At 48.6% G+C, this 22,921-nt stretch overlaps 1 protein-coding gene across 2 annotated transcripts in view; it reads right to left on the bottom strand.

Annotated features, from left to right (window-relative positions):
• EPHA2 (EPH receptor A2) overlaps positions 1-22,921 on the bottom strand; it is an 85,779-nt gene that overhangs the window by 15,454 nt on the left and 47,404 nt on the right. For both annotated transcript variants that reach the window (XM_069611102.1, XM_069611101.1), the window contains exons 4-8: positions 7,357-7,512; positions 6,261-6,593; positions 5,708-5,832; positions 3,899-4,058; positions 719-818 (exon numbers count right to left, since the gene is read on the bottom strand). In XM_069611102.1, coding sequence (XP_069467203.1) covers positions 719-818; positions 3,899-4,058; positions 5,708-5,832; positions 6,261-6,593; positions 7,357-7,512 — 874 coding nt within the window. The remainder of the gene's footprint in view (positions 1-718; positions 819-3,898; positions 4,059-5,707; positions 5,833-6,260; positions 6,594-7,356; positions 7,513-22,921) is intronic.

Here is a 22,921-nt window from a genome sequence, read left to right on the forward strand (position 1 = left end):
AGGTGGGTGTAAAATCCTGCAGAGACTGTGGAACCCTAGCAGGGCTACGGCTGGCCCGTCATGCCAGGCGGGCGTAGTCCACAGGCTGGTGACTTTTGGAAGAGAAAAAATTGGTCTCCCCTTCCAGGACTAGTGCGAGCGCTCTGCCCGCATCTGCAGACCCCGCTGCAGTTAATGCCCTGAAGCCCCAGACACAAACTGGCCCGGTTGCCTTTTCAAAACAACACAGCGATGGTATGGTGCCACATTCTCCGCGTGCCTTGGGCGTGAACTCCCCATATACAGAGTGTGAGCATAGAAGCAAGGGCCAAACGGGCCAATAAATAAATAAATAAATACATAAATAAATAAATAGTTGGGTACAAAAAGCGCTAGATTTAGAAATACAAAGTGTGACTATGTTTGACATAACTGTGCGACTACTTAGGGGCGCAGTTTGGGGGGGAATTGGAGAGGTGGTAGGTTTTAAAGCATCTTGGACCAGTAACATTGGTCATGGTGTGCCAACTAATTCGAAAGTGGTCCATAGTTCTCTCATGGCAGCCAAACGGACACTGTCCTATCACAGGGGAACACAGGCATGAATCATTGGGTAGCGTGGAGGACTCGTGGCCAAGGGGGCAGAATCATAGTTGGGTCAGAGAGAACACGCAAGTGGTTCCTAGAAAAGGGGGCAGGAAGGGGCAACAGGTTGGTTTAAGACATTAGCTTCACCTACCTGCGATGAAGGCAGATGGCGACGCCCACCAGGAGGGCTAGCACAACAACACCTGCTGCCGCGCCACCAATAGCAGCCGTCAGGCCTGCCCCGGTCGAGACTGCATGAAGGAACAGAAAAATATATATATGTTTTACATAACAGTGCTTCACAGGTCAAGCTCCAGGAACAAAATCGGACACGAGGCACAATGCATGCTGGGAAACAATGTGGAGTGTAGACGAAGTGCCCTGCTGTGGATGCACCACAGGAAATCCTTCTATTCCAGGGGTAGATGAAGCGGTTCAGGCCCATGCAAGGTAAGTCGCATCAGGCCATGTAGCCCCACACAGCATCTGGGTGCTCACTGCCTAATGGTGCAGCACAGGCACCAACCAGTGACGGATCGGCTACACTTTGGCTTCTCGGTTGCTACAATAAACCCTATGTGGGTCCGCAGCACACAGATTTACAGCCTGCTTAACATTAAAAGACAGCAGATACTGTATTTTACATCCGAGGGCTAAACACTAGTTCACTACAACCCACTATTTAGCTTGTGAAGAACTACACACTAATACGTCTTAAAACGTGATACATTCTTTTCTTCACTCCAGAAGAGCAACAAACAACTTGTTGGATTCAATAGGAAACCACTGTTAACTTGCAATGCATGCATTTCCAACATTTTAAAAAGGGAAAAAAGAAATGAAAGTAGCCCTCATTTCAGATGGCAAGTGCTAGTTAGCATACACCAGGACTGGAGAAACTGCCTGGTGATGGTATGGCACAAGCGCTGTACTGGTTATTTTGCTACAAGTTATTTGTCAGCACAGGAGTATGTTTCATTGTGGGTCTGACGGATACTGCATTCAATTTATTGTGTATGGTTTAATATTTCAAAAAGTGATATCACAGGGTATTGAATTGTATCCACGCCCCTAAAACATTGATCCAGCTTTTGGTCATTTATCTTTACTACTGAGATGTTATAGCTTGCCAAATTCCATCTCAACTAACTCCCATTTCAGCTCAGGTCTGAAGAATTCCGAGATGTCGTCACTTGTCCCTGAGGGGAGCCTCTTCCCATGAGGCCAGGGAGGTGAGGCTGCTACCCCGATAGTCCCCCTGGGGGTGGAGCTCATGGGAGGAGACACCCCCTTTGGGGACAATGGAGGACATCTTGAGAGAATGTGGAATGACACCCCTCTCCAAACACCCTACCCATCTCTATACCCCATAGACCCTAAAACTCCATCTAGTACCCCATATACCTCTGTAGGTTTAGTGACGTAAGACCCACTAAGACAAGGAAGAGTAGGGAATACCTAAAGTTGACTCCCTCGATAAGTGGCGAGACAAGAAGGAGGTGCGGAACAATCAAGAGCCACAGTGAGTACTTAAATGAACATTTTAGTTGTCAGTGTCCATTCAGAAAAAAGAGGAAGGAAGGACTTCAAGAATCGAGTCCTCCAGAGTAAGCGGTTTGGCAGAGTACAGAGCAAAGACTGCTGGTCGGGACGCAAGCAATGGAGTCGCAACGTCCTTTCAGTCCAGCAAGGACGGACCACATGGAAGACTGGCAAGTCGCAGGTCCAGGCCTGCAAGGAGCCTGGACGGTGCACACAAGTGCAGATGCACATGCTGAGAGAAACTGTATGCTGTGGAGCCGCCGCAGCCGCCATAGAATGAGAGCTGGCAAGAACAATGTTCAGGTATGCGAGGAGCATGGCCGGTGCACACAAGTGCAGGCGAGCACACCAAGAGTAGGTACAGGCTGCGCACCGGACACAACCAGCCAGAGAAACCGGGGGAAAACAATGAAGCTAATGAAGCTAAAGCTCTGAGAAGACCAGACCTACCAGAGAGAGCCAGCAAGAACCCAAACAGTACCAGGGTTGCTGGGAAGGTTGGTTGGGCGTAAAGGAGTAATGGAGGACTGAACTCAACAAGCAGGGCTGAGGGGGAGAAACCCTCAGAAAACAGCACACCCAAGGTTCTGGGGCCATCACCCTCAAAAGAAAAGGCAGAGAAATCCTCTACAGGGCAGTACCTGGCAGGAAAGTCAACCAGGTCTGCCTGAGGTAAGCCACAGAAAGAAAAAGGGTCTGGATTCGTACCCCCCACAAAAGAAGATCCACCCAAAGTAATTTTCTTCGTGGCAGTGCCTGGCAGGAGAGTGAACCAGGTCTGCCAAAGCTAAAGCATAAAAGATGCCAGGGGAAATGGGGTCATTTCCCCCTGGTGTTTGTCAACTGTGAAACCAAATATAAAGAGAAGCTGGGGAAGGAAGTCATTCCCCCCTGGTGCTGCGAACCTGAAGTAAAAGCAAGTGGAAGAAAGGCCAGGGGAAGGGGGATGCTCCCTATGGCGTTGTTAAAGCCAGAAACCAAAATAACAGAGGAAGGTAGTCACTGCCCCTGGTTGTGTTGAACGGTAAAATCCAGGTAGCAGGTGAAAGGAGGCATTCTTCTGGTAACAAGAACTGTAAAGACGTTTTGGTACAAAGTGTTAAGAGACAGACCGCGTGTCTGAACTTTGCCTTTTTGTGTTGGGACAATTTTGACTCTGGGAAGGGAACAATTCCCTCCAAGAAGAAACCAACACCCGGAAGTGAACTTTTATCCCCAGTCCAAAAGAAGGGAGTCATTCTTGTGGACCAAGAAGATCTACCTTACGTTTAGTTTTAAGTGTAAGGGACAGAAACAGGCTTTTTGACACACAATGGTGGACTATTGATTTACACTGACATTCTGACCAAACCCATAGTATTTTAGTTGAGGCAGGGAAACCCCTTTTAGGGACAGGGAAAGTTAGTTTTTCTTGAATAATACAAGTTTATAACAATGCCACATGTGTTTCACTCCCCTCCTTCTGCACTCTTACAGTTGCTTCCCGACATCATGCTTTCCAATGTCAGTTAAATTTAGTGCATGCATATGAAAACCATGTGCAGTAGAGGCATCACCACAAGTGCACACTTGCTTTCCTCATTGGCTAGTGTAAAAACGACCCTTTCATTTTGCCAACTCTGTTCTCCTAAATATTATTTATTGTCACTCTTCTCATTGAAGGTCTGAATAACCCTGCTAGTAACTTGATGGCTTGAAGATTTCAGATAACTCATATTAGTTTCCATTGGAAGTGCTCATCCTTGCTAAGGCTAGGCAGGACCTTGGAAATCAGGTCACCGGTACTCACCTTCTGAGAGGGTCTGGAACTCGTACTCCTTGCTGAGGGTGCCCTGCCCCTCCTGCATCAGGGCCTGGATACGCACAACGTACATGGTGCCCGCGGCCAGCTTTGGGATGGTGACAGAGGTTCCCTCGCAGCGGTGCACGGAGTAGCTGTTCTGATCATTCTGTAAAGTGAGAAGAGCACAAGAAATAAGATTAGAATAAATGTTACACCATGGAAGCACCGTTCACCGGCAAGTACATTTCCATTTTGTAAACTGCAGAGCAAGTACAATTTTGAAGGATCTTTGTCACACCAGGATTGGTAGAGTGAGAGAGGGGTGGATGAGCAGTAAGAAGCATAACTCCTACTTGAATAAAAATACAACTAGAGGGCACCCAGCATAATTTAATAATACAAATTAAACAAAGGGACTGGTCAGGTCAGATAAACAAATCGAAGAAGTGTGGTTTATAGAGGATTAAAGAAATTAGCAACAAGAGTCCCCATGGTCTTTTCCGGCTTCTATCTATGCATGCACGCATGCATGTATGCATGGATGGATGGATATACGTACGTACATTCGGGTGGCGCATGCTTGTATGTATGCATGCATGCATGCATGCTTCTTTGCAAAGTAATCAATACTGCCTTTAGGCCCTTTCGGCAATATGTGTGGAGGAGAAAAGGGACACAGTAAGAAGAAGGGGGAGATGGGAAGAGGAGGCGAAACTGGAAGAGACATCAGGCACTGAAAGAGAGTTAGTACTTAAGCAGTACTAAAATGGGGACTGGAAAAGAGGTGCCCGGTGAAGAGTGCAGTTTCCCCCCCCCCCCATCCACTGTGTGTAGAAAAGTCCTACTCGGGTTAGAGACGGAAGGATAGCTCAAGGGCAAAGTGCTCTTCTTGGAAGCAAAACAATGCCAAGCAGAATGGGTTCAATACCAGGTCTCTTGCTTTGAGCCTGGACGCCAACATAAAACGCACTATGAAAACCCAATTTTATTTGTTCTTTTAACTGGCTCTCCCTCAAATGGATATATTTGCCTGTAGAGTTCAGAACTCGTGCTAGAGCGAGGGTGAGCTGGAGACCATGCCAGTTAATGCACCTTCATTTCCCTAGGCAGACCCACATCTAGGGAGGACAAGGGCGTTGGAGTGGGAGGGAGGTCACCCTTCCCCCGAATGGTACGGGAAGCCTTGTGACCCTGGTACGACCAGGTGTGGGCTGCAGAGCCGAAGTGCAGACCTCAGCTGCTCCATAGAGACTCCACTAGATTGAGGGATGTGGGAACCCGAGGATAGATCATGCAGTGGCTGTGCAGGAGGAGTAGAAAGGTCAGCAGAGAGGGTGCCAGTGAGGCTGGAACATGTAACTGAAGTGCAGGACTAAAAGAGCGTCTCCTGTTGTCACCTGGGCATTTGCAAAGTACTCTGGTAAAGAAGGCTGCACGAAGGCGAGTAAGAGGAAAGCTAGTTGAAGTTTACTGCTGATCGTAGATCACCGAATGCAAATTGCAAACTCTACCTTTCACAACAGCAATAGTGCCATTAATGGGGGAAAGATAGTGGGTCCATTAACAACAGTGCATTATGTGCTGCTCTTAGCGGAGACAATATAAAGTTTGTTGAAGTGTGCTCAGGGATCCCATGCAATTGGCTGCTGTCTTTCACTAGACCTATATTATATCTGATAAATAACAGCGCTTAGAAGCATGAAGCAGAAAAACTGGCAGATGCAGAGGGACGACTGAATGGGCAGGGGAGACGATCCTGCATTTGAGTGATGTGGTGTGGAGCGGGTCTACTTGGGTGAGAAGAGGACCACTCACTTTCTTGCTATAGGTGACCTCGTACTTCCAGACTCGGCTCTGCTGGCGCTGGGGGACAGTCCAAGAGAGGCTGAGGGTGCTGCTGCTTCGGCTGTCCAGGTTTACCGATGTCACTCTTGGGGGTTCTGTGGGATGCACAAGGCAAAGACAAGAATGCAAATGTTAAGTGTGCACAACAATTCATGATCCATATCCCCTCACCTTTGAAAAACATTATGCTGCTTTCCTACACTCTCCATCCCACCCAGGAGCAGCCTGTAGTTGCACTCCTTGCTCTGTTCCCTCTCTTTTGGCTCTCCATATGTTTCAGACTACAAATTCCATCAGCCCCAGCTAACATGGACAATGGTGAGGGATCATGGGTGTTGTAGAGCAATAAATCTGGAGAGCCAAGGATTGCAGACCCCTGTTATATAGCCAACCACCCCCCAACCCCTCCACCAGAAGGCAGTGGTAAAGTCTCCGCCATTCAGCGCGAATGTGTAGACAGAAGCACAAAGGTCAGTGGGACAGCACCCTAGGGTCACACGAGTGCCCACGTCACCACTTTTACCTGTCTGATTGACACTGATGCTGGCAGTGCCCAGACTGCGGCTAGAGCTGAAGGTGGATACCCCATTCCGCGCTTCCACGGTGAAGGTGTAGTTCATGTAGGGCTCCAGGTCAAAGACAGTCAGTGTCGTGCCCTTTAGCCCTTGGGGTGCCTCGGAGTAGCGCACGCTGGAATCGCAGGGGTAGCACTCCCGGGAGTCAGAACGGCATTGCTCACAGGTGACTGTATACGTCACGTCCTTCCGGCCACCAGAGCTCCGCGGCGGCGACCACTTCAGCTCCACCTTGGCACCCATGCCGATGGCGAAGATGGCATGGGGTGGTGATGGGGGCCCTGCGGGAAGAAAAGAAAATAATGTCAGCGGAAAAGCCCAAATTGCAACTGAAAATGCTGGGCCCCAGCAGAGGAGGTGAACCCCGAACAACTATAGCAATAGAGGGGAACAAATTACAGTAGAAAGATCACAGATGCAGTGCAAACAATGACAACAAAAAGGCAGCGAGCAACGCTGGAAGAAGGATGGAGCTCCCAGTCAAGACTGTCTAAGCCAATACACCAGTCAGGGACTACTCGCCCATACTTGCAGTGTGCCACAAACGTGCCCCTTGCCCACCTCGCCTGGGTCACCTGTTGCAATGAGGTTGGTCGAGACACAGTTGAGCGGGTGTTGGGAGGGCAAGTAAGAGTTGTGTACCACTGCTGTGTATCTGATCCTCTTCCCTTCTCTTTATTGACGGCTGCCTAAAGAAGACGGGCTGAGACTCAGGGGGCTTCTAAAAGTGGTCTTTTGCAGGAAGGAGAATCTAGATGGGCAAGAACCTTTTTTTTTTTTCACCTGATCGGCACCACTCCCCACACCAGGGTTGAAGTACTGCAGCGAATCAATGAAACACAGATTAACATTGAACGGCAAGTCTCCGCCCCAGCTCCATCCCCGCCAAAACCCACCAGCCTTTTTGGTTAGGGCATCTAGCCGATCCTGGAGTGCACAAGCTGAAATACCTTAGCTACAAAGTTCTATCACAAGTCAACCACATTCTAAATGACGAGTAACCAGTGAAGCATACGACAGCGAAAGCAAACAAAGAGAACTTACAAGAACACGGCAACGAGAGAGGATCCTCAGCCGCCCGGAAATAGCCTTCCTCACACGGGCAGGAGGTGGCACCCTTCGCGGAAGGCATGGTGTTTGGTGGGCACGTCAAGCAGGCACTGTCAGATGCATCGGCCTTGAAGAAGTCAGGCGGGCAGGCTGTTCGGAAAGAGAAGGCAACATGGCATTACAAGGGATGACCAAGCTTTAATATTTATAGTTAGTTAAGGGAAAACTGTGCCACAGATTTCGCCATTGACACGATGGTGGGTCACAGAAAGGGCTAATCCTAGTAGGGGTGAGTTTGAGCTTTATTAATTTCAAACAAGATGGGCTATGTCATTACACCTGTGAGTCTTGTGATGTTTCGGAACACGATTCACATGAACCCTCACCATTTACTATGCTGGCACGGGCTGACTGGAGTTGTACAAACATTCCGACTACTAAAGGCTGCAGATGGTCCCCTGCACTAGAACAGCCCCCTTTGCACACAAAGGGGGCGGGGGGTGCATTATTTCTAGGGGATCCACACTCTAGAACGCTCTCAAAGTTCAAGGAAACAATGTGTATATAGTGGGTTAATAATGTCTCAATTAGTCTTGCTATGCTGGCCTCTGCGGAGTTGTAGCAAAACATTTAACAAAAGTCAATTTTGTACCAGGAGTGACCAGGTACCATAACCCGAACCAGGTCACAGGCATGGCTCACCTCACAAGGACAAACTTTTTTTTGCCTGCGTCAGCCGTCTAAATCCAGACATGCCTGCATGAGAAGCATATAATGTGCACCTAAAGGTGGGGTGCACCCAAAGCCTGCAATCCTCAGCTGGTAAGTGGGACCCCAAGCTGCAGTGACCCATGTAGTGGCAGAACCTCACAGTACATGGTCTCTAGACACGCTGGTGGACCCGAAAGAGTGGGGCAGGTTGGGTTAATGGGGAACAGAGGAGGGGGAATGCAAGATAGCGTGGCTCCTGTATAAGTACCCCGAGCTCTGTGTGTGGTTCTGTTTGTCCAGAGAGAGGAGCCTAGTGTGCCCATTTTGCTAGGATGCATGGTCTGGACTGTGCTTTTACAGTGGGTTGTAGAGGTGTAGCATTCTGCTTGCTGGGTGGTGTTAGGGTTAATTTCCATCTGCTAGCGGCTTAGCTGGTATGCATAGGGTTCAAGCATATGAGTGAAGAATGTTAGTGTGGAGAGGTTAGTGGGAGGCTGGAGTACCCCAGAGTGGCTAGGTCTGCATAGTGGTGCCCTTTGGGTAAAGGTACTTGGACCGAGCAAGGAGCAAATATGCAGTGGGAAACAAGAGTAAAAATTACAGTGGGGCACTTGTGAGCAAATACTAGGGGTCTGAATCAGAGTGGGATACATTCCACAATAAAATGGAAGAATGAAGCAACCTCATAGGCCGTCCAGTGCTCCAGGTAAGATTTTGAAGTGAGAGTACTCTTTTTTTGGAAGTAAAATGATTTTTGAGGGAGTCAAAAACTAAGTGCCATTCCCATGGGAGTATTTTATAAGAGCATAAATGTTTTTGAATTTAAAACAAAATGATTTTGTAATATTTCTTTGTACCTAGCTATTCATGCAGATACAGAGATACACTTTTACCTCTTTGGCTCAGACAGTAATAATGGTTACTTTGCATGGTGCGACATGCACCACTTGTCCAAACATATCCATGGAACTGTGTGGGGTAGCAGTGACACAAGCTTGCTTCCATGTCAGTTTCCCATTTTTTGTTGGGAGTATTTTTACTCCCTATTTTTTATTTCTGGGGAGCATTAGCCTATTTTTTTTTTTGTTGTAAAAGTGGCCGATACACTCCTTAGCTTTAGGGCTGAGGCCATTGTGATCATAAAGAAGATCAATCCATCCAGAATGGTTTCAGTAATTCACAGATGGTAAAGAAGAAATGCTGGGAGGCGTAGCGGCGCGTTTTTAATCCAGGTATATACTATTGTGTGTTTTTCTTATGTGCAACTAAACGGGTCATTTCTAGTTTAAAAAAAATCAAACAAAAAAACGTGACTGCACTGGGTCTGTGATCAATAGCCCGACGATGGAAACGGTAATCCTTTAAACTATCTCTTTTTCAGCTACACTTCAAAAAGTTTTGAAATGTGTTCTCTGGTTTTAACCATCATCAATTGTTGGATGGTTTATGGTTGTGATGGAGTATTATAGATATGGGTGATTGTGCCGTGTGTGGTTGTGTGTAATTTTCCTTCTGTATTGAATTGTGTGTTTTTTTTTATAAATATTTCTGATAAAATCAATTAGTTATTAATTGCCATGGTTTGAAATTAAACCTCTGGTTGTTTTTCTTTTCCAAACCTGTACTGCTTCCCGAGCCTGTGCACCAGGAAGCTCCATAAGGACAGCCTAGAAAAGGCTTGCACAGCCCCCCAAAGAGGATGCAACAAGAGCAAACAAGCAGTCTCTTGGGGAGGCCGGCAGTAATGTTCTCTGCAGCAGAGCTGTGAAGCCAAAGCTTAGTGCCAAGAATACAGTGGGGGCCGGACATGGACATCGACTGCATTGGTGCTGGACATCCGTGGCATCAGGAGTCGGTGTCATAAGCACTTTCACTTTGTACCAGAAAAGTGTTCAATTCAAGCACAAAGGTGCTCAATTTCTGAGAAGGCATTTATTGGGAAGTGGGTGCATTTTTTTTCAGAGTGCATGTTGTTTGCCATTGCACTGTAGGAGAGTATCCACTGAATATGAGATACCATGGGTCAATGTTTGAAACATGGTAGCAAATTAGCGGAGCACCGCTCCGTTCCAGAATCTGGGAACACAAAAAAAATAAAAAATAAATACACAGGAGTTTTAGCACCACACCTCACTGTCCTCAGTATCTAAATAAACGGGAAGCAATATATTTGAACACAATGTCCAGATTATACCCACACCACTTCTACAAATGTAGGACGCCAGCGTTGAGATTCATGTGCCAGGTTAGAGATGGGGGGCCGGGGGGGGGGTGAAGAGAAAAATATTATACCTTCAAAACCCTGAGCTCATCCCTAAACTTATCGGCAGACAATACCACCTCCTCGTGAAAAGAGACTTTTGTTTTGAGTGCATGGTAAATTGGGCACCCTGTGGAAAGCGCTGCAAGTAACCTGCGAGTCACATGACCATATCCCGTCAGATAGCACAGCGAGGTAAGCGCGTGCCGCTGGCATATGTGCGCAGCCCGCTGTGGCAGGTCCGGATACCAGCAGTGCCAACTCAGCCATTCATCCTTCCGAGGTCGACAAATTGAGTCCCACTCTGTGGGATTATAAGGTCTTCTGTTATTTCAGCGCACTCAGACCTACGGCGCTATATAAGAAATAAGTCATTATCATCAGCCCAGAAGGGCCGACTTGGCCTTTTATCCCAATGGGGATGAAAAAGGAACACCACCTACTTCTGGAACACAGCCTCGCCTATTAGAGATTTAACACAGGAGTCATTACGAATGGATCACTTAAATGTACCCATTTGGGAGCTCTGTGCAACGGACCAATGCACATGTGTGGTGCACGCAATCTACAGTTTAGCGATCACTACAGATCCCAATATCTCCCCCAGCGATGATCGAGGGGCCAAGGATGCAACCCCCCCCCCACATAAATCTTTATTAGACGCATGGGGCAAACATTCAAGTTGCAAGCTACTAGCCAGCCATTTTTTTAAAAGTCACTTGCCACCTCCATTATATACACAGCAACCCACTTTTTACTAGTCAAGAGTGAAATATCACTAGCCAATGGCTAGAGCACATTTTGCATATATCACACAAACACCTGGTATAATTGGACACCACATTATATTTCCAACAGGCATAAGGGGTATTTGTGGCAGCAAACAGCATCAGACCCAATGGACGTTAAAAGTAGTTTGCGACAAAGGACAGCTAACCTCACAGCAGGTAACAGTCATTCCTACGGTCTAGTTTCAAAAAGAAACTATCCTTTCCACCAGGGAACTAGAAGCACCTGTTGCACCCACATACAAATCCTACCAGGCCTTTAATGAGGTGGACCCCCTCCCCCACCCTCTCAACCCACTTTCATACTAAGCCTTTATCCCCCACCACAACCAGCAGCTAACCAAACAAGTGGGGGTGGGGCTTGTGTCACTGTAGAAGAGCTTCCCATGAGAACTGGGCTCTCAACACATGGGCATACCACTGCTTAGGGTTACTGCCCCATACCCAAGCAGCAGGCAACCCACCGGTCCCCTCTCATCCCATTCAAGGGCATGGAATGTACTTAATTAAATATTTTATAAACTCACTTAATAAGGAGACCAGTCTCAAAGCGCGGGACCAGGATTTGAACCTGCGTTGCTCTGCGTAGTCTTACTTCCAAGACAAATTTGTTGTCCCTGAGCTCCCTCCTGGCCCATGCTTAAAGTCTGAATGGATCCAGCGCCCCCTTTTGTTTCCCTCTGGACAGACGGGAGGAGATCAAGTACTAGGATCAGGTTTTGGGGCAATTGACTATTATCTGAACTCGATCAGGACGACTCAGTCTTGGTTGGATTAACCGGACCGTCCCTCGCAGCAAACTGTTGTGTTATTGCAAACTAGACTGGTCTTCGGAGACCGGCAGTTGGACCAGATCATGCCAGTGTCCACCATCTGCAATTCCTGCCGCTGGCAGCATCCAAGTCAGGGTAGCATACCTCACTCACAAAGCCCTTGACCCATCTCCTCCATGCTACATGGCACAAAAACGTGTTGCGTTTAATTGAATTTATTAGTAGCACCCGGTGCAAGGGAGCCAACCAATCGGCTCACACCAGTGCGGGGCATGAAAGCCCAGGTTCAGAGGAAGCTTCTTGCTTGCCCATGCTTAAGGCACCATTTATCCCACCCGCCCCTCGCCCCGTTTGCCTCTCAAGGCATTATTCCACTCCTGCCACCCGCCCCGTACTTACCTGCGCCACCACTCCATCTTCAGCGAAAAGAGACTCACTCCAGAGTCCTTGTCACGTCTACGGAAGCCATCTTTGATTTAAACTTTTCCCAATTTCATTAATGTTGCATGCACACCTGTGCCCCTTCCTGAAAGGGAACGGCTTTACCTTTTTATAAAAATTTTTAAAAAGTCTACATGCTCACAAAAATGCATGGGCTGGTGCCTGCACTTAGCTAGGGGCTACTTTGGCACAGGCTGGCGGCCCATTAATGCCCATCACCGCAATTGCGATTACTACAGTGACAGCCGAGGGGTTTTGTCTACAACACTGCACATAGGCCAAAAGCAGGAATGCAGTCCCATAGTTCTGTGCTTCACAATTAAGTTTAAAAAAAAACGGTTGGATTGCGGAGGGCACTAGACAATCATTGAGCATTTATAATCCAGGTACCACCACGTGCAAACACCCTGTGTAATATCAAACACTGCAGTACAAAATGGATAAGCAAGCCCAAGCCAGAGGACTGAGCTGCTGCAACAAAGCCCTAACCAATGTCGGAGAGCACTGCAGCTCACAGTCCACCGACTTGGGCTAATTCAACCATTTTTGTAAACTTTTGCGTGGCCAACACATGCTTTAAAAATTCTGGAAACAATGTGGTAGAAATTTGGAATCGGATATCGGAGATCACCGATTGACCTCTCACCCTTGGAATGTTGGTTAAATCCATTCAAAATGTTGGACTTTCCCTCCCTGGTCTCCAATGGGCTGTTACCCTTCAGAACGGAACAACACTGCAGGTAAACATCGTTCACCTTCTTTCCTAGTTGAGCCCGTCATTAATAACCGCTGCACTTTCCGCACTCATCGTTCAGACTTTTCAGCCATTTTGTGCTCCTGTTCTAATCGGTGGACTTGAAGACCTCACACCCCTCGAGGTGCTGGATCTTAACTACTCACATCCAGGCTCGATGAGGCCTATGGGGCAATAGGCCCATGGCCGGACCAAAAACACAAAATGCTGGTGTGGGTAAATTTTTGTCAAAGTGGGCCACTTTGCCCAATGCGGGCCTGTTTGACGAGTTACTTCACTATGCAGTTAGTAGTTTTGACCAGTGTTGCTGAATAAATATTATTTTAAGTGCACAATTTGCATTAGATTGTATCCAAAAAAAACTTGGGAACGAATCGAACCATGTCACAAAAGGAATGAATAGCCATTTTTAACTGTTGGCCACTTTTTCATAAGTGCCCGAGACAATTGTATGGCCCAGTCCGACCAGGCATACAACATTAAATGACTGATTTAATACTTGGTCCGCCTCCAGCCCTGACACACAACCCCCCCCCCCCCCCCCCCCACACACACTCGCCCCTTCCCCTACTAGTCCTGAGCAGGTCACAGCAGAAAAGTAAATATACTTGTACGAAAAAGTGTGTAAAGTGCTGAGCACCCCACGACTAAATGTGGGCAGTAGCTAGGCCACCCATGCGGATCACCAATTCATGGGGCGCACACTGGGCTTGGTCTATTTTCACCCCACAGCGCCTCCATGCCACCGCCTCCTCCCCTCCTTCAAGAGAAGCGACCAAGCCGCCCTAACAACAACACTGGAGCCGTTGACCCCGACGCGCTCTCGGCAGCCAAGGTCACGGCCCGTCCACTCTGTGCCCTGGATCTAGGGGCGTATTCTGCTTAGCGTGCAAAACGGATGTTTACGGGAACAGCAGCCCGTGTGTGCCCGGAAATGCGCAAAAGGAGCCCATTTGTAACGATAGAGGCACAGCGGCTTCCAGCGCCTGCCGCCAAGCGGCAGCAGCGAACGCTACCCGGCCTGGGCAGCACTGCAGCATCGCTGTCACGGCTCACTGCCAGGGCCCAGTGCAGCAGCCGGACTACACTCAGCGCAGAATGTTCTCTGAGAGTAGCAAACGCAGAGGTTACTTCTTTTCAAACGGCGGACTGTATATCACATTCCAAGTGGGTGCCGGATCAGGCTAGGATTTGGGGGGGGGGGGGGGGGGGACACGTGAAGAAATAAAATGCATGAAGTCCCCGCCATTGTCCTCGCATCCTTCTAATGCACTGAAGTCGGGCCCACTTAGCTTCTGTTGACAGTGGTCCTGTCTTCGCAGCTTACATTTATTTTAGGGGGTGGGGTTGATGGAATCGGTGACAAGAGCTGATCCCCCCCCATTTCCCAGGACAGATTGGCAGAGGGGTCGTCGGAGCCTGTTGACCCCCATTCAGGGACAGACAAGCACACACAGGAACAAGTGTAGGGGATTAGCAAGATGAATGAGTTGGAGGAGGTGGGGTGCGGGGGTACAATGGCCGAGGCGGAGGCAGGGGGGCCGCGCGTCTGTGGGGTGGGGGGGGGTGCATGGGAGCGTGTGAAGGATAGATGCGGGCATCTGTCAGCAGCCAGCGAGGGGTCGACAGGACTGCGCTGTAGAGAGACAGCTGTCGGCAGGCCTACTCCAGAATCCTGACACTTGACCCCACCCCCTCTAGAATTCTGGCACAATCCCCCAACCCCCAGAATCTTGACAGCAGCCAAGCACCTCTCTCTCGCTCTCCAAGAGAACCACGTATACCCTACAATTGGGAGCATAGACGGCGAGAGAAGGGGCCCCGTGATCAGATAGGCAGTCACGTCATGAAATGGAGCAGTGCATGAAGCGGGCTTTAGACGCCACCCTGCCTGAGGTGGGCCACGAATGGCAAGATGGCGCTGCGCATGTCGCAGCGGCGGGCGTGCCCGGAAGGGCGCATGATAGCGCTTTATAAAAACACAAATACCGCTCCGGCGATAAACTCTTAGGGAACGCGAAATGTGGCATGCAGGAAGGCACGCCTTGCAATGCGAGGTCTCGTGGCCCCGGAGGAGGAAGCGTTGTATCCTGGGGCCCGATTGTCCCAGACTTCCAGCACTCATACAAAGATGCATAACTTCCCCTTCAGCAGCAGTCCCCATGCAGGAACAGTCCCAAACAATGACTGCAGTCCCCATGGCAATCAGGCCAGCCAATCTGCAGGCCGGTCTGCTGGCAAGCACTGGCTGTGTGTGCAAAATGAAAGGTTTAGCACAAAACTCCAACCTGTAGCTCTACTGTGAAATCAAATGCAGCCTGCACCCCCATTCCATTTGAAGGCAAGCCTTGCCCTATTTATTACCGTTCTGTTAACCTTGGTGCCTTTGCCCTCTAAAACATTTCAAATACCCTGGCATCTGAAAATCAAGGACCACTAGTCAGGTGTGCGCCTAGTCCATGGTACACGTGTACAGTGAAGCAAATCGCAGTGTTACTACCATCAAACAAGAAGTGCAGGTAATCGCCAATCTGGGCTTTAAGTGGGCTGGGGGGGGGGGGGGGTCAGCCTGCGAGGGTCTTAAAATCGCTCTTACGCTGGAGGCCGATTGACCCATTTCAATTCATGTCACATTGTGTGTATTCTACAAATCTATTTTCCCAATCCTCCATTTGTCTCAGATTTTATGTGCGTGTCATTCTACATGTGTATCCATGTCTATATGTCTCAGTCACTTCGGTGATGTCCCCCACACCCTCTTTAGCTCTCTGTGCACACTGGCCTTTGGAGGGTGCCCTGCTGAAGCATCTCAGTGTTTCTAACCAACGTGTCCCTTTAGGGGTTTACTGTAATGTACATACCTTTACATTGGATTCTGTCAGTCTAGTGCAACCGTCTCTCAAAGGCACTCACCATTTGCAGGCTGATATTTGACCTGTTTTGACACCAGTAGGGTTATGGATAAGATGGCATGCTTTGAGAACTACCCAATTTTGCAGGCAGTGCACAGTCAGGTTACATTATTTGCCAAGGATGACACACTGGGGTTTAGCAGTGTAGCAGGGATTCTGTTTGTTGTTATGGAATGTGTTAAGATCTGAATATCCATATACATGGAGAGTTTCTTTTTCACATGTGAAACTAGCAAATATAGCTATAAACTGCTTGCTTTCCTTGTGTAATAAGGAGTTTGGTAGGTAACTGGAGTGGTGGGTGGTTTTCAGTCTGAAACCTTCCATCACAACTCAAATTACTTGAACATTTACGTATTGGAAAAGGCACGGCTAATAACAAAGAAACATGTTTAAAGAGTAATTGCTTAGGCTTTCAAAATCAACCCATGCTCCATATGCAGACTCTCAAGGGACCCCATGGGCAACAGGAGAAGCCCCACTTAGCGCAATGGCGCTCCACGCCTAGTGTGCCGAGAGCTCAGGAGCTGCAGGCCTGTCTCTCCTTTTGTTCTGCAGGAGACATTAAGGGCACTCAGGGTTCCAAATTCAGGGGAGCTGGGAGCCATTTAGCTCCTGCTTGTAGCTTAGAAGAGCCTGGTTAGCTTGACACCAACAGCTACTTTTGGCTCCCCAGGCCAACTGATGCAGAAAAAAAAAAATAATAAACACACACACGCCTATGAATTTAACTCTGTACATTTCAGACTCAATAAGTAAACATTAGGCCACATCTATAGGACATCTGAAGCATACTGGGTCACAAGTAATGAACAAAATGTTAAGTTTGCATCCTATGTAAAAGTTAGATTTGCGGAACTAGCTCCTTGGTCCACAGTGGTGGCTCCTGGTAACTGGTTAATGCTCCATACCCAGGAGCTGCTTTGAGCTTCTGCTAATCCAATCTTAATTTCGACCCCTGGGCTCTGTGGGTGGTGGACAGTGGTCAAAGTGTACGAAAATAAGTAGTGGAACTATGTTCCCTGCTGCCCTGTCCCTGCACAAACCACATCACAGCCCCCTCCAACGTGCAATAAAACCCCTATACAAATGTGCCCGCTTTTTAAAGGGAACATACACTTTATTTTAAAACGAAACCATCCCGGAACAGTTTCTATTTAAAATAAAAGTATAGGAACAGTGAAATGTAATTAGAAAAAGTAGACAAGCACCGCTCCCGACCACTGGTGGTGGGTGGGGAGAGGAGGAGGGTAGAGGGTTAATCAGGAACCACAGAGAGCTCCATTAACTTGAGGGACCCTTTGATCCACAGGGGGCAGGACGATGGGTGGGAATTAGCAATTCATGTTTTCACCCCTTTTCAGCTGACACCAATCCCAGTGGTCCATTTGCCTTTAAAAGAGCGCCAAGACCCTCTTTTGGGAGATCTGAATGCTTCACCAGAAACAGAAGGGAGAGCTCATCATTGGACCCTGGCGGAAGGTACAGTCTGCCTTACATCTTCCACCAGTGAAGGAAGGCCAAGACCTCGAAGAGGGAAGCAAGATCCCTCCCCTAAAAATCTCCCAGGGAACAGAGAGATACCGAATCCAGAGGACCTTCCACCAGCTCCAGAACCTGTACCCAGCCAGCACACAGGTGTACTGCAACACTCTCCTCATCTTTGGGCCGTCTGCCTTAAAGCACGACATAGGTCCCGTGAAGAAACTATAAGTGTAGCGACGAGCATCTACCGAGATATACCATAAAGGACATTTTTGAGCCAGACTGTACAGCTGACTGTTGTTGCGCTACAGTCGCTAAAGCAGTCAGAACCCTCGACCGGTGCCTCAAAAACGCTGAACAGCACTGAGATGATTCCTGACCCTGAGCCGCTGTGTAGGCCAATTTGCAACCATCTATCCAGCTTCGCTCGCCGAGCTGCCTGCTGCCCGATACCCATAGTTGTCTCCCGTCTGGACTCCGTCGCAGAATCTGCAAAGCGCCCTGAAACCGAATTGACCCTGTCGAGCAGCAAGAACTCCTACAGCACAAGGAACATTGTGGTTCTGTCCCCGATGTCCTTCTCTGAAGGTCCAGAGTGATATTTTATGACCCATTGCTCCCTTTGTGCTGAAACCAAGTATCCTTGAACTGTTGCGATTATTTACCATACCGACTACCCTCCTGTCAGTATCCAGAGTGCATCCCTTTTCCTTCTTTGAATCAGTCTGTCCTCTGCATTCCTTTGCAGGGTGGGTTGTATTTCACAGTGTGCTAGAATTGTCTGTTGTGATAATAATAATTTATACAACCTTGACTGGACTGTCCCTTTTATCATTGGCTAATAATTGTATTTTCGCTGTGCTGCAACAATCCACAACCATGCAGAGATAAGCCTGCTGTACGTCCACGTTACCAAAATTGGACAAGGAGGTTCATAATTTGCTTGCGTTTCCAATCTGTTCAGATCTCTTCTGGTGTACTAGAGGTGTGGGGTTAGTAGACCGATTAGAAGCGATATTCACCCCTGGACGACTGGTGCCCCGTAAATCGATTTGTCACAAACTGTCTACAGTTGAGAGCTCTGCTATTCTTTACATTCACCATACTTGCACAATGAATGATGGACACATTTAGAAAGTCGGGGATAGAAGTATGTTCACTTGATGGTCATTTGAGAACGTTCTAGGCTAAAAGATAATTAGTGGTTAGTCAGCTGATGTACATTAGATGTAAACTGAGAGCAGAATATATTATAGGAAACCGAGTTGCCCAACTCAGGTAAAATCTCAAATGTCTCAAATATATAATGATCTTATAATTGTCATAGAGTGTTTGATGCGTGATGGGCTCTAGAATTGCTTGAACTGCCGGTGCAATGGGTAGAGGCCTGGCTTGGTTTGCTGTTAATTTACAACCGTTGGTCAGATACGGATTAGTACATTCCCAAAAGTAATGTAGGGCCAGGGATAAAGAGTAGCCAGATCACTATCAAGACCTGACCACGTGGAAGTGATGTGTAGTTGGATAACATAAGGATAGGTAAGGGGTTTGCTGCTAGGTGTCCTATTCACCCCATCAGGGTTCAATATGTAAGAAATCAAGGGAAAGATGGAGTTAATAGTTTTGCTAAAACGGGGTATAGAAAATTATTCAATTTTGCATAAAAGACCCTGCAACAGATTCACTAAAAGAAAGTGCAGCCAAAATTAGGAAAACGGACAAAAAAAGTTGGTAACATGTCTAACACCAGAGGGCCTCAGCAAGCCAGTCTCGCCCCTAAGGCTGGTGGGACACACGTCATTTAGCAGCATCAGATCACTTAGAAAGGCTACCTTGAGGAGTTTAACTCAGCACTCAGTTTGCTGGGTGATGAAGAGGGGTCTTTCTGAGCTTGCAACCTTGTAGAACAATAATGGTTGAAGAGGTTGAAAATCAATGCCCTCAACATCTACAAAAATCCTTTCCAGCCAATAAGATGTGCACAGACTGCAGATTCTTCCAATTATATGGATGGTTCAACACACTTAGAATGTCTACTGTCTCCACCAACAGAAGGCAGAATGTTAGGCAATACCTGACCAAGGAGAAACCAGTGATTCTGACTGCTTCCTAGACAGTGTCCTGACTGCACAGATTTCAGCATTTACCAAACAACCAAGATCTCCCTTAAGAACCTGCACATGGGCCTTTTGCAAGTTCTTCTACTCCTTCTCAATTGGATGGAATAGACAAGAGTGATGCCAGGCTCCTCGTGCAGGGCTTCGGAGCTCGACGAGTTCAAGCATTCAGGCAGATTCCGAGAGGGTGTGCAGAGTGCCTTACCGTTTCGGAACACAGCACCAGTTAAATGCCTTGCAAAGGCTTGCAAACAATGATCCTCTTAACAAGGCCACAGCGAGTGGGTTCTTAAGGGAATCTTCCACCTAGATGTTTCAAAGGGTGGACACCAGCTTGGCATCCTAGGGCACAAGGAACCTGGTGCAGCTATTCCTTGCCTGCAGGACCAGACGTTGGACACAAGGGTCATTCACCTGGGAGGATGTTGCTGGGGGAGGCATCTATGTCTCTCCATGATCTCTAGATGGCATAAACATCCACTCCCTACCCGTTACTAGAGGGTAAACAACCACACTGCTGCATGACGAAAACAGGGAAGGGAGTTCTTGAGGTTCCATGGCACTGTTGCTACGACAGGCTTTTCCAGGTAACACAATACACAGTCCGCCCCGGGTGGCTGCAAACAGGTGCTGCATTTCTACTTTCCTCACAAGCAATCATTCTCACGGATAGCAATGGTTTGGAAAACTAAACACCCACTCGGGTCACTGCCACAGTGTCCCATTTGTAGTTAAATGAACCAAGTGGAAGGAAGCATGTAGGGCCTGCAGATACCCTGTCTGATATAAAGCTGTTGGGCAACATTTTTGTAGTCGTCATATTCTGTTTTAAGGTGTTACAATGTTGCAGGGAAGCCTGGATCTAAGTAGGGAGTTTCTGAACACTCAGGGCCAAAGCACAAAAGCGTTGTAATTTTGTTACAATGTAGCTGTGCTTCGGTCAGGAGACCACTATGGAAACCCAGTAGTAGGACAGCAACGTTCGACCTTTACATAGCATGCATGAAGCAGACAAATTCTCGACTGGGGAAATACTGCGGCACAGGCACTCGCGTGATGCCAAGAGTTGTAGTGAAAATCTGTACCACAAAAATGTAGTTTTGCTAAACCTCACCTTATTCCAGACCACACGCAGCCGGAAAAAAAAAAACACAATGCTTTGTGAACCCCACACTGAAATTAACCACAGAACGAACTTTCCTTTCACAACCACCGTAGATCTGGCGAGAGATTGTTTCATCATGCCAACCAAGCCACCGCTTGCACAACACCAGCCATGTGGTTCAATTTTGCTACCAAAGGTAAGCCAAGCAAGTTTTTGGGAGTCACTGTTCCAATGCCTCAATCTTGGCAGCAGCACTGGTGGACTTCCTGGATGACCAGGTAGCCAGATCTTTGGAAGTATCTAGTTCGCTCATGCAGAGATTGGCTAGTAAATGCCCAATGTGAGCCACACCTCTAAGTGACGCACCCAAACCCCACATGCCTTTGCTTGTGGAAACCATGGAAACCCAAGAAGCGTCACACATAAGCCATGGAGAGCTCTGACAAGTCAGCACTCCAGACGAGACCACCGAAGGCCCAGAAAAAGAAAGACAAAAAAAAAACTGTTTACCAATGCGAGCTAGACAGTCCCAAGGGGAAACAAGCGTGAGAACGACTAAAACATGCGAGGTCAAGAGCAGCGCCCAGTGCTCCTCCGACGCAAACACTCCATTCCCAGCAGACGAGTGTATCTGAAACGTGCTGGGAAACTCCAGAGCACAGTAAACGCTGCCAGCTCTGGAAATAAAATTAAAAAAGGCTAGTGGGATGTAATACCCATGAGGGAGACATGGTGACAAAATAAATAAAGCACCTCCAGTGGGATGCTAGGAGTTCTCTATACAAGTTTTTGCCTAGTGGATCAATCCCTAGAGTCCCGGCTGCCTAGACTCCCAAAACCACTGAGTCCCAGCTGTCTAGGCCCCCAGTAGCCCCAGCCTTGTAGGCGTGCTGGAGCCACAGCTGCCGAGGCTCCCAGAATCCCCCCTGAGCCACCTAGGCTTCCAGGCCCCCATTAAACCTCAGAAGTGTAGACTCTTAGCACCCCCCCTCCCTTCAAGCCCTGGTCACTTCAGCTCCCAGGCTCCCCTCGCAGCACCCCCTCGAGGCCGGGCCACCTAAGTCCCCCCACCAAGTCCCCCAGAGTACTGGCTGCCTAAGCCCCTAGGTCCAGTGGAGCCCCAGCATCCTAGGTTCCCAGACCTCCTGGAGTCTGGTCAACTAGGCTCCCTGCACCTCCCCACCCTGTTAAGCCTCAGCCACCTCCCCACCCTGTTAAGCCTCAGCCACCTACGCTTACCAGGATCCTCCCCCCCCCCAACCCTTGAGCCTCGACCACTAGGTTTCCACCACCCCCTTAAGCCTCGGAAGCGTGGGCTCCCAGCAGCCCCCAGCCCCCTCTTGAGCCTGTGCTCCCAGCACCCCCCACCCCACGCCCGCCTCTCCCTCAAGGGTAGGCTGCCTAGGCTCCCATGCCACCTGGAGCCCTGGCTGCATAGGCTCCCAAGCCCCCAGTCGATCCTCAGCCATCCAGGATCCCAGAACCCCCCTTCCCCACTAGGACCCCAGGCACCCCCCCTCTGGCCTGGCCACCTAACCTGCCAGGCCCCCCCAGCCGCCATGGATCCCCAGCCTGTATCCCAGATGGCACGGAGCCTGGTCTCTCAGGTCCCATAGCGCCCTGACCCTGCTCCTCTGGGGCCCTGCCTAGAAAGGTCTCCCAACAGCCCTCCAATCGTCCAAAGTATGCGAGGCATCGGGCGTAATTGCACGCGCTCCCACCGCATACTAATAAAATGGCTTATTGCATTTTTAAACTGTGTTGACACAGGATTATGTAACGTGCCATAAACGTATTAAAAACTTTCCGTCGCCAACGCTTCTGAATAAACAGTTTGCAAATGAGGCCAGTTTCCTGCTGCAATGTTTGCAAAGTAACGTGCTCAAACAGGGAGCAACACCCTCCCTGCTCTGCCCACAGCTCCCTCCTGTCACAGAGGGTGGGACCACCTTCCAGAACGAAAATCTGAGCTTGGGTTGGCATCCATGGCCAGAGGAGATGTGCTCAGTGTGGACGAGCAACACGTCAACAGAATGTACAAATGGTGGCCAGTAAGCCTGATCAACCATGAATCACAGATCTGTGAATTGCCTGTTACGGGTGGATCCTTTTAAAGGAGCACCATTAAGTTAATGTAACTAAAATGGAAGAGTAATGAAATGGCCACAGGATAAGCAACTGGGTAACAAGGTTGTTGCGTAAAGAGAGGGAGG

This window comes from Ambystoma mexicanum, chromosome 8 (genome assembly GCF_040938575.1).
Source record: "Ambystoma mexicanum isolate Mex_15411 chromosome 8, UKY_AmexF1_1, whole genome shotgun sequence".
In the NCBI taxonomy this organism is placed as follows: Eukaryota; Metazoa; Chordata; class Amphibia; order Caudata; family Ambystomatidae; genus Ambystoma; species Ambystoma mexicanum.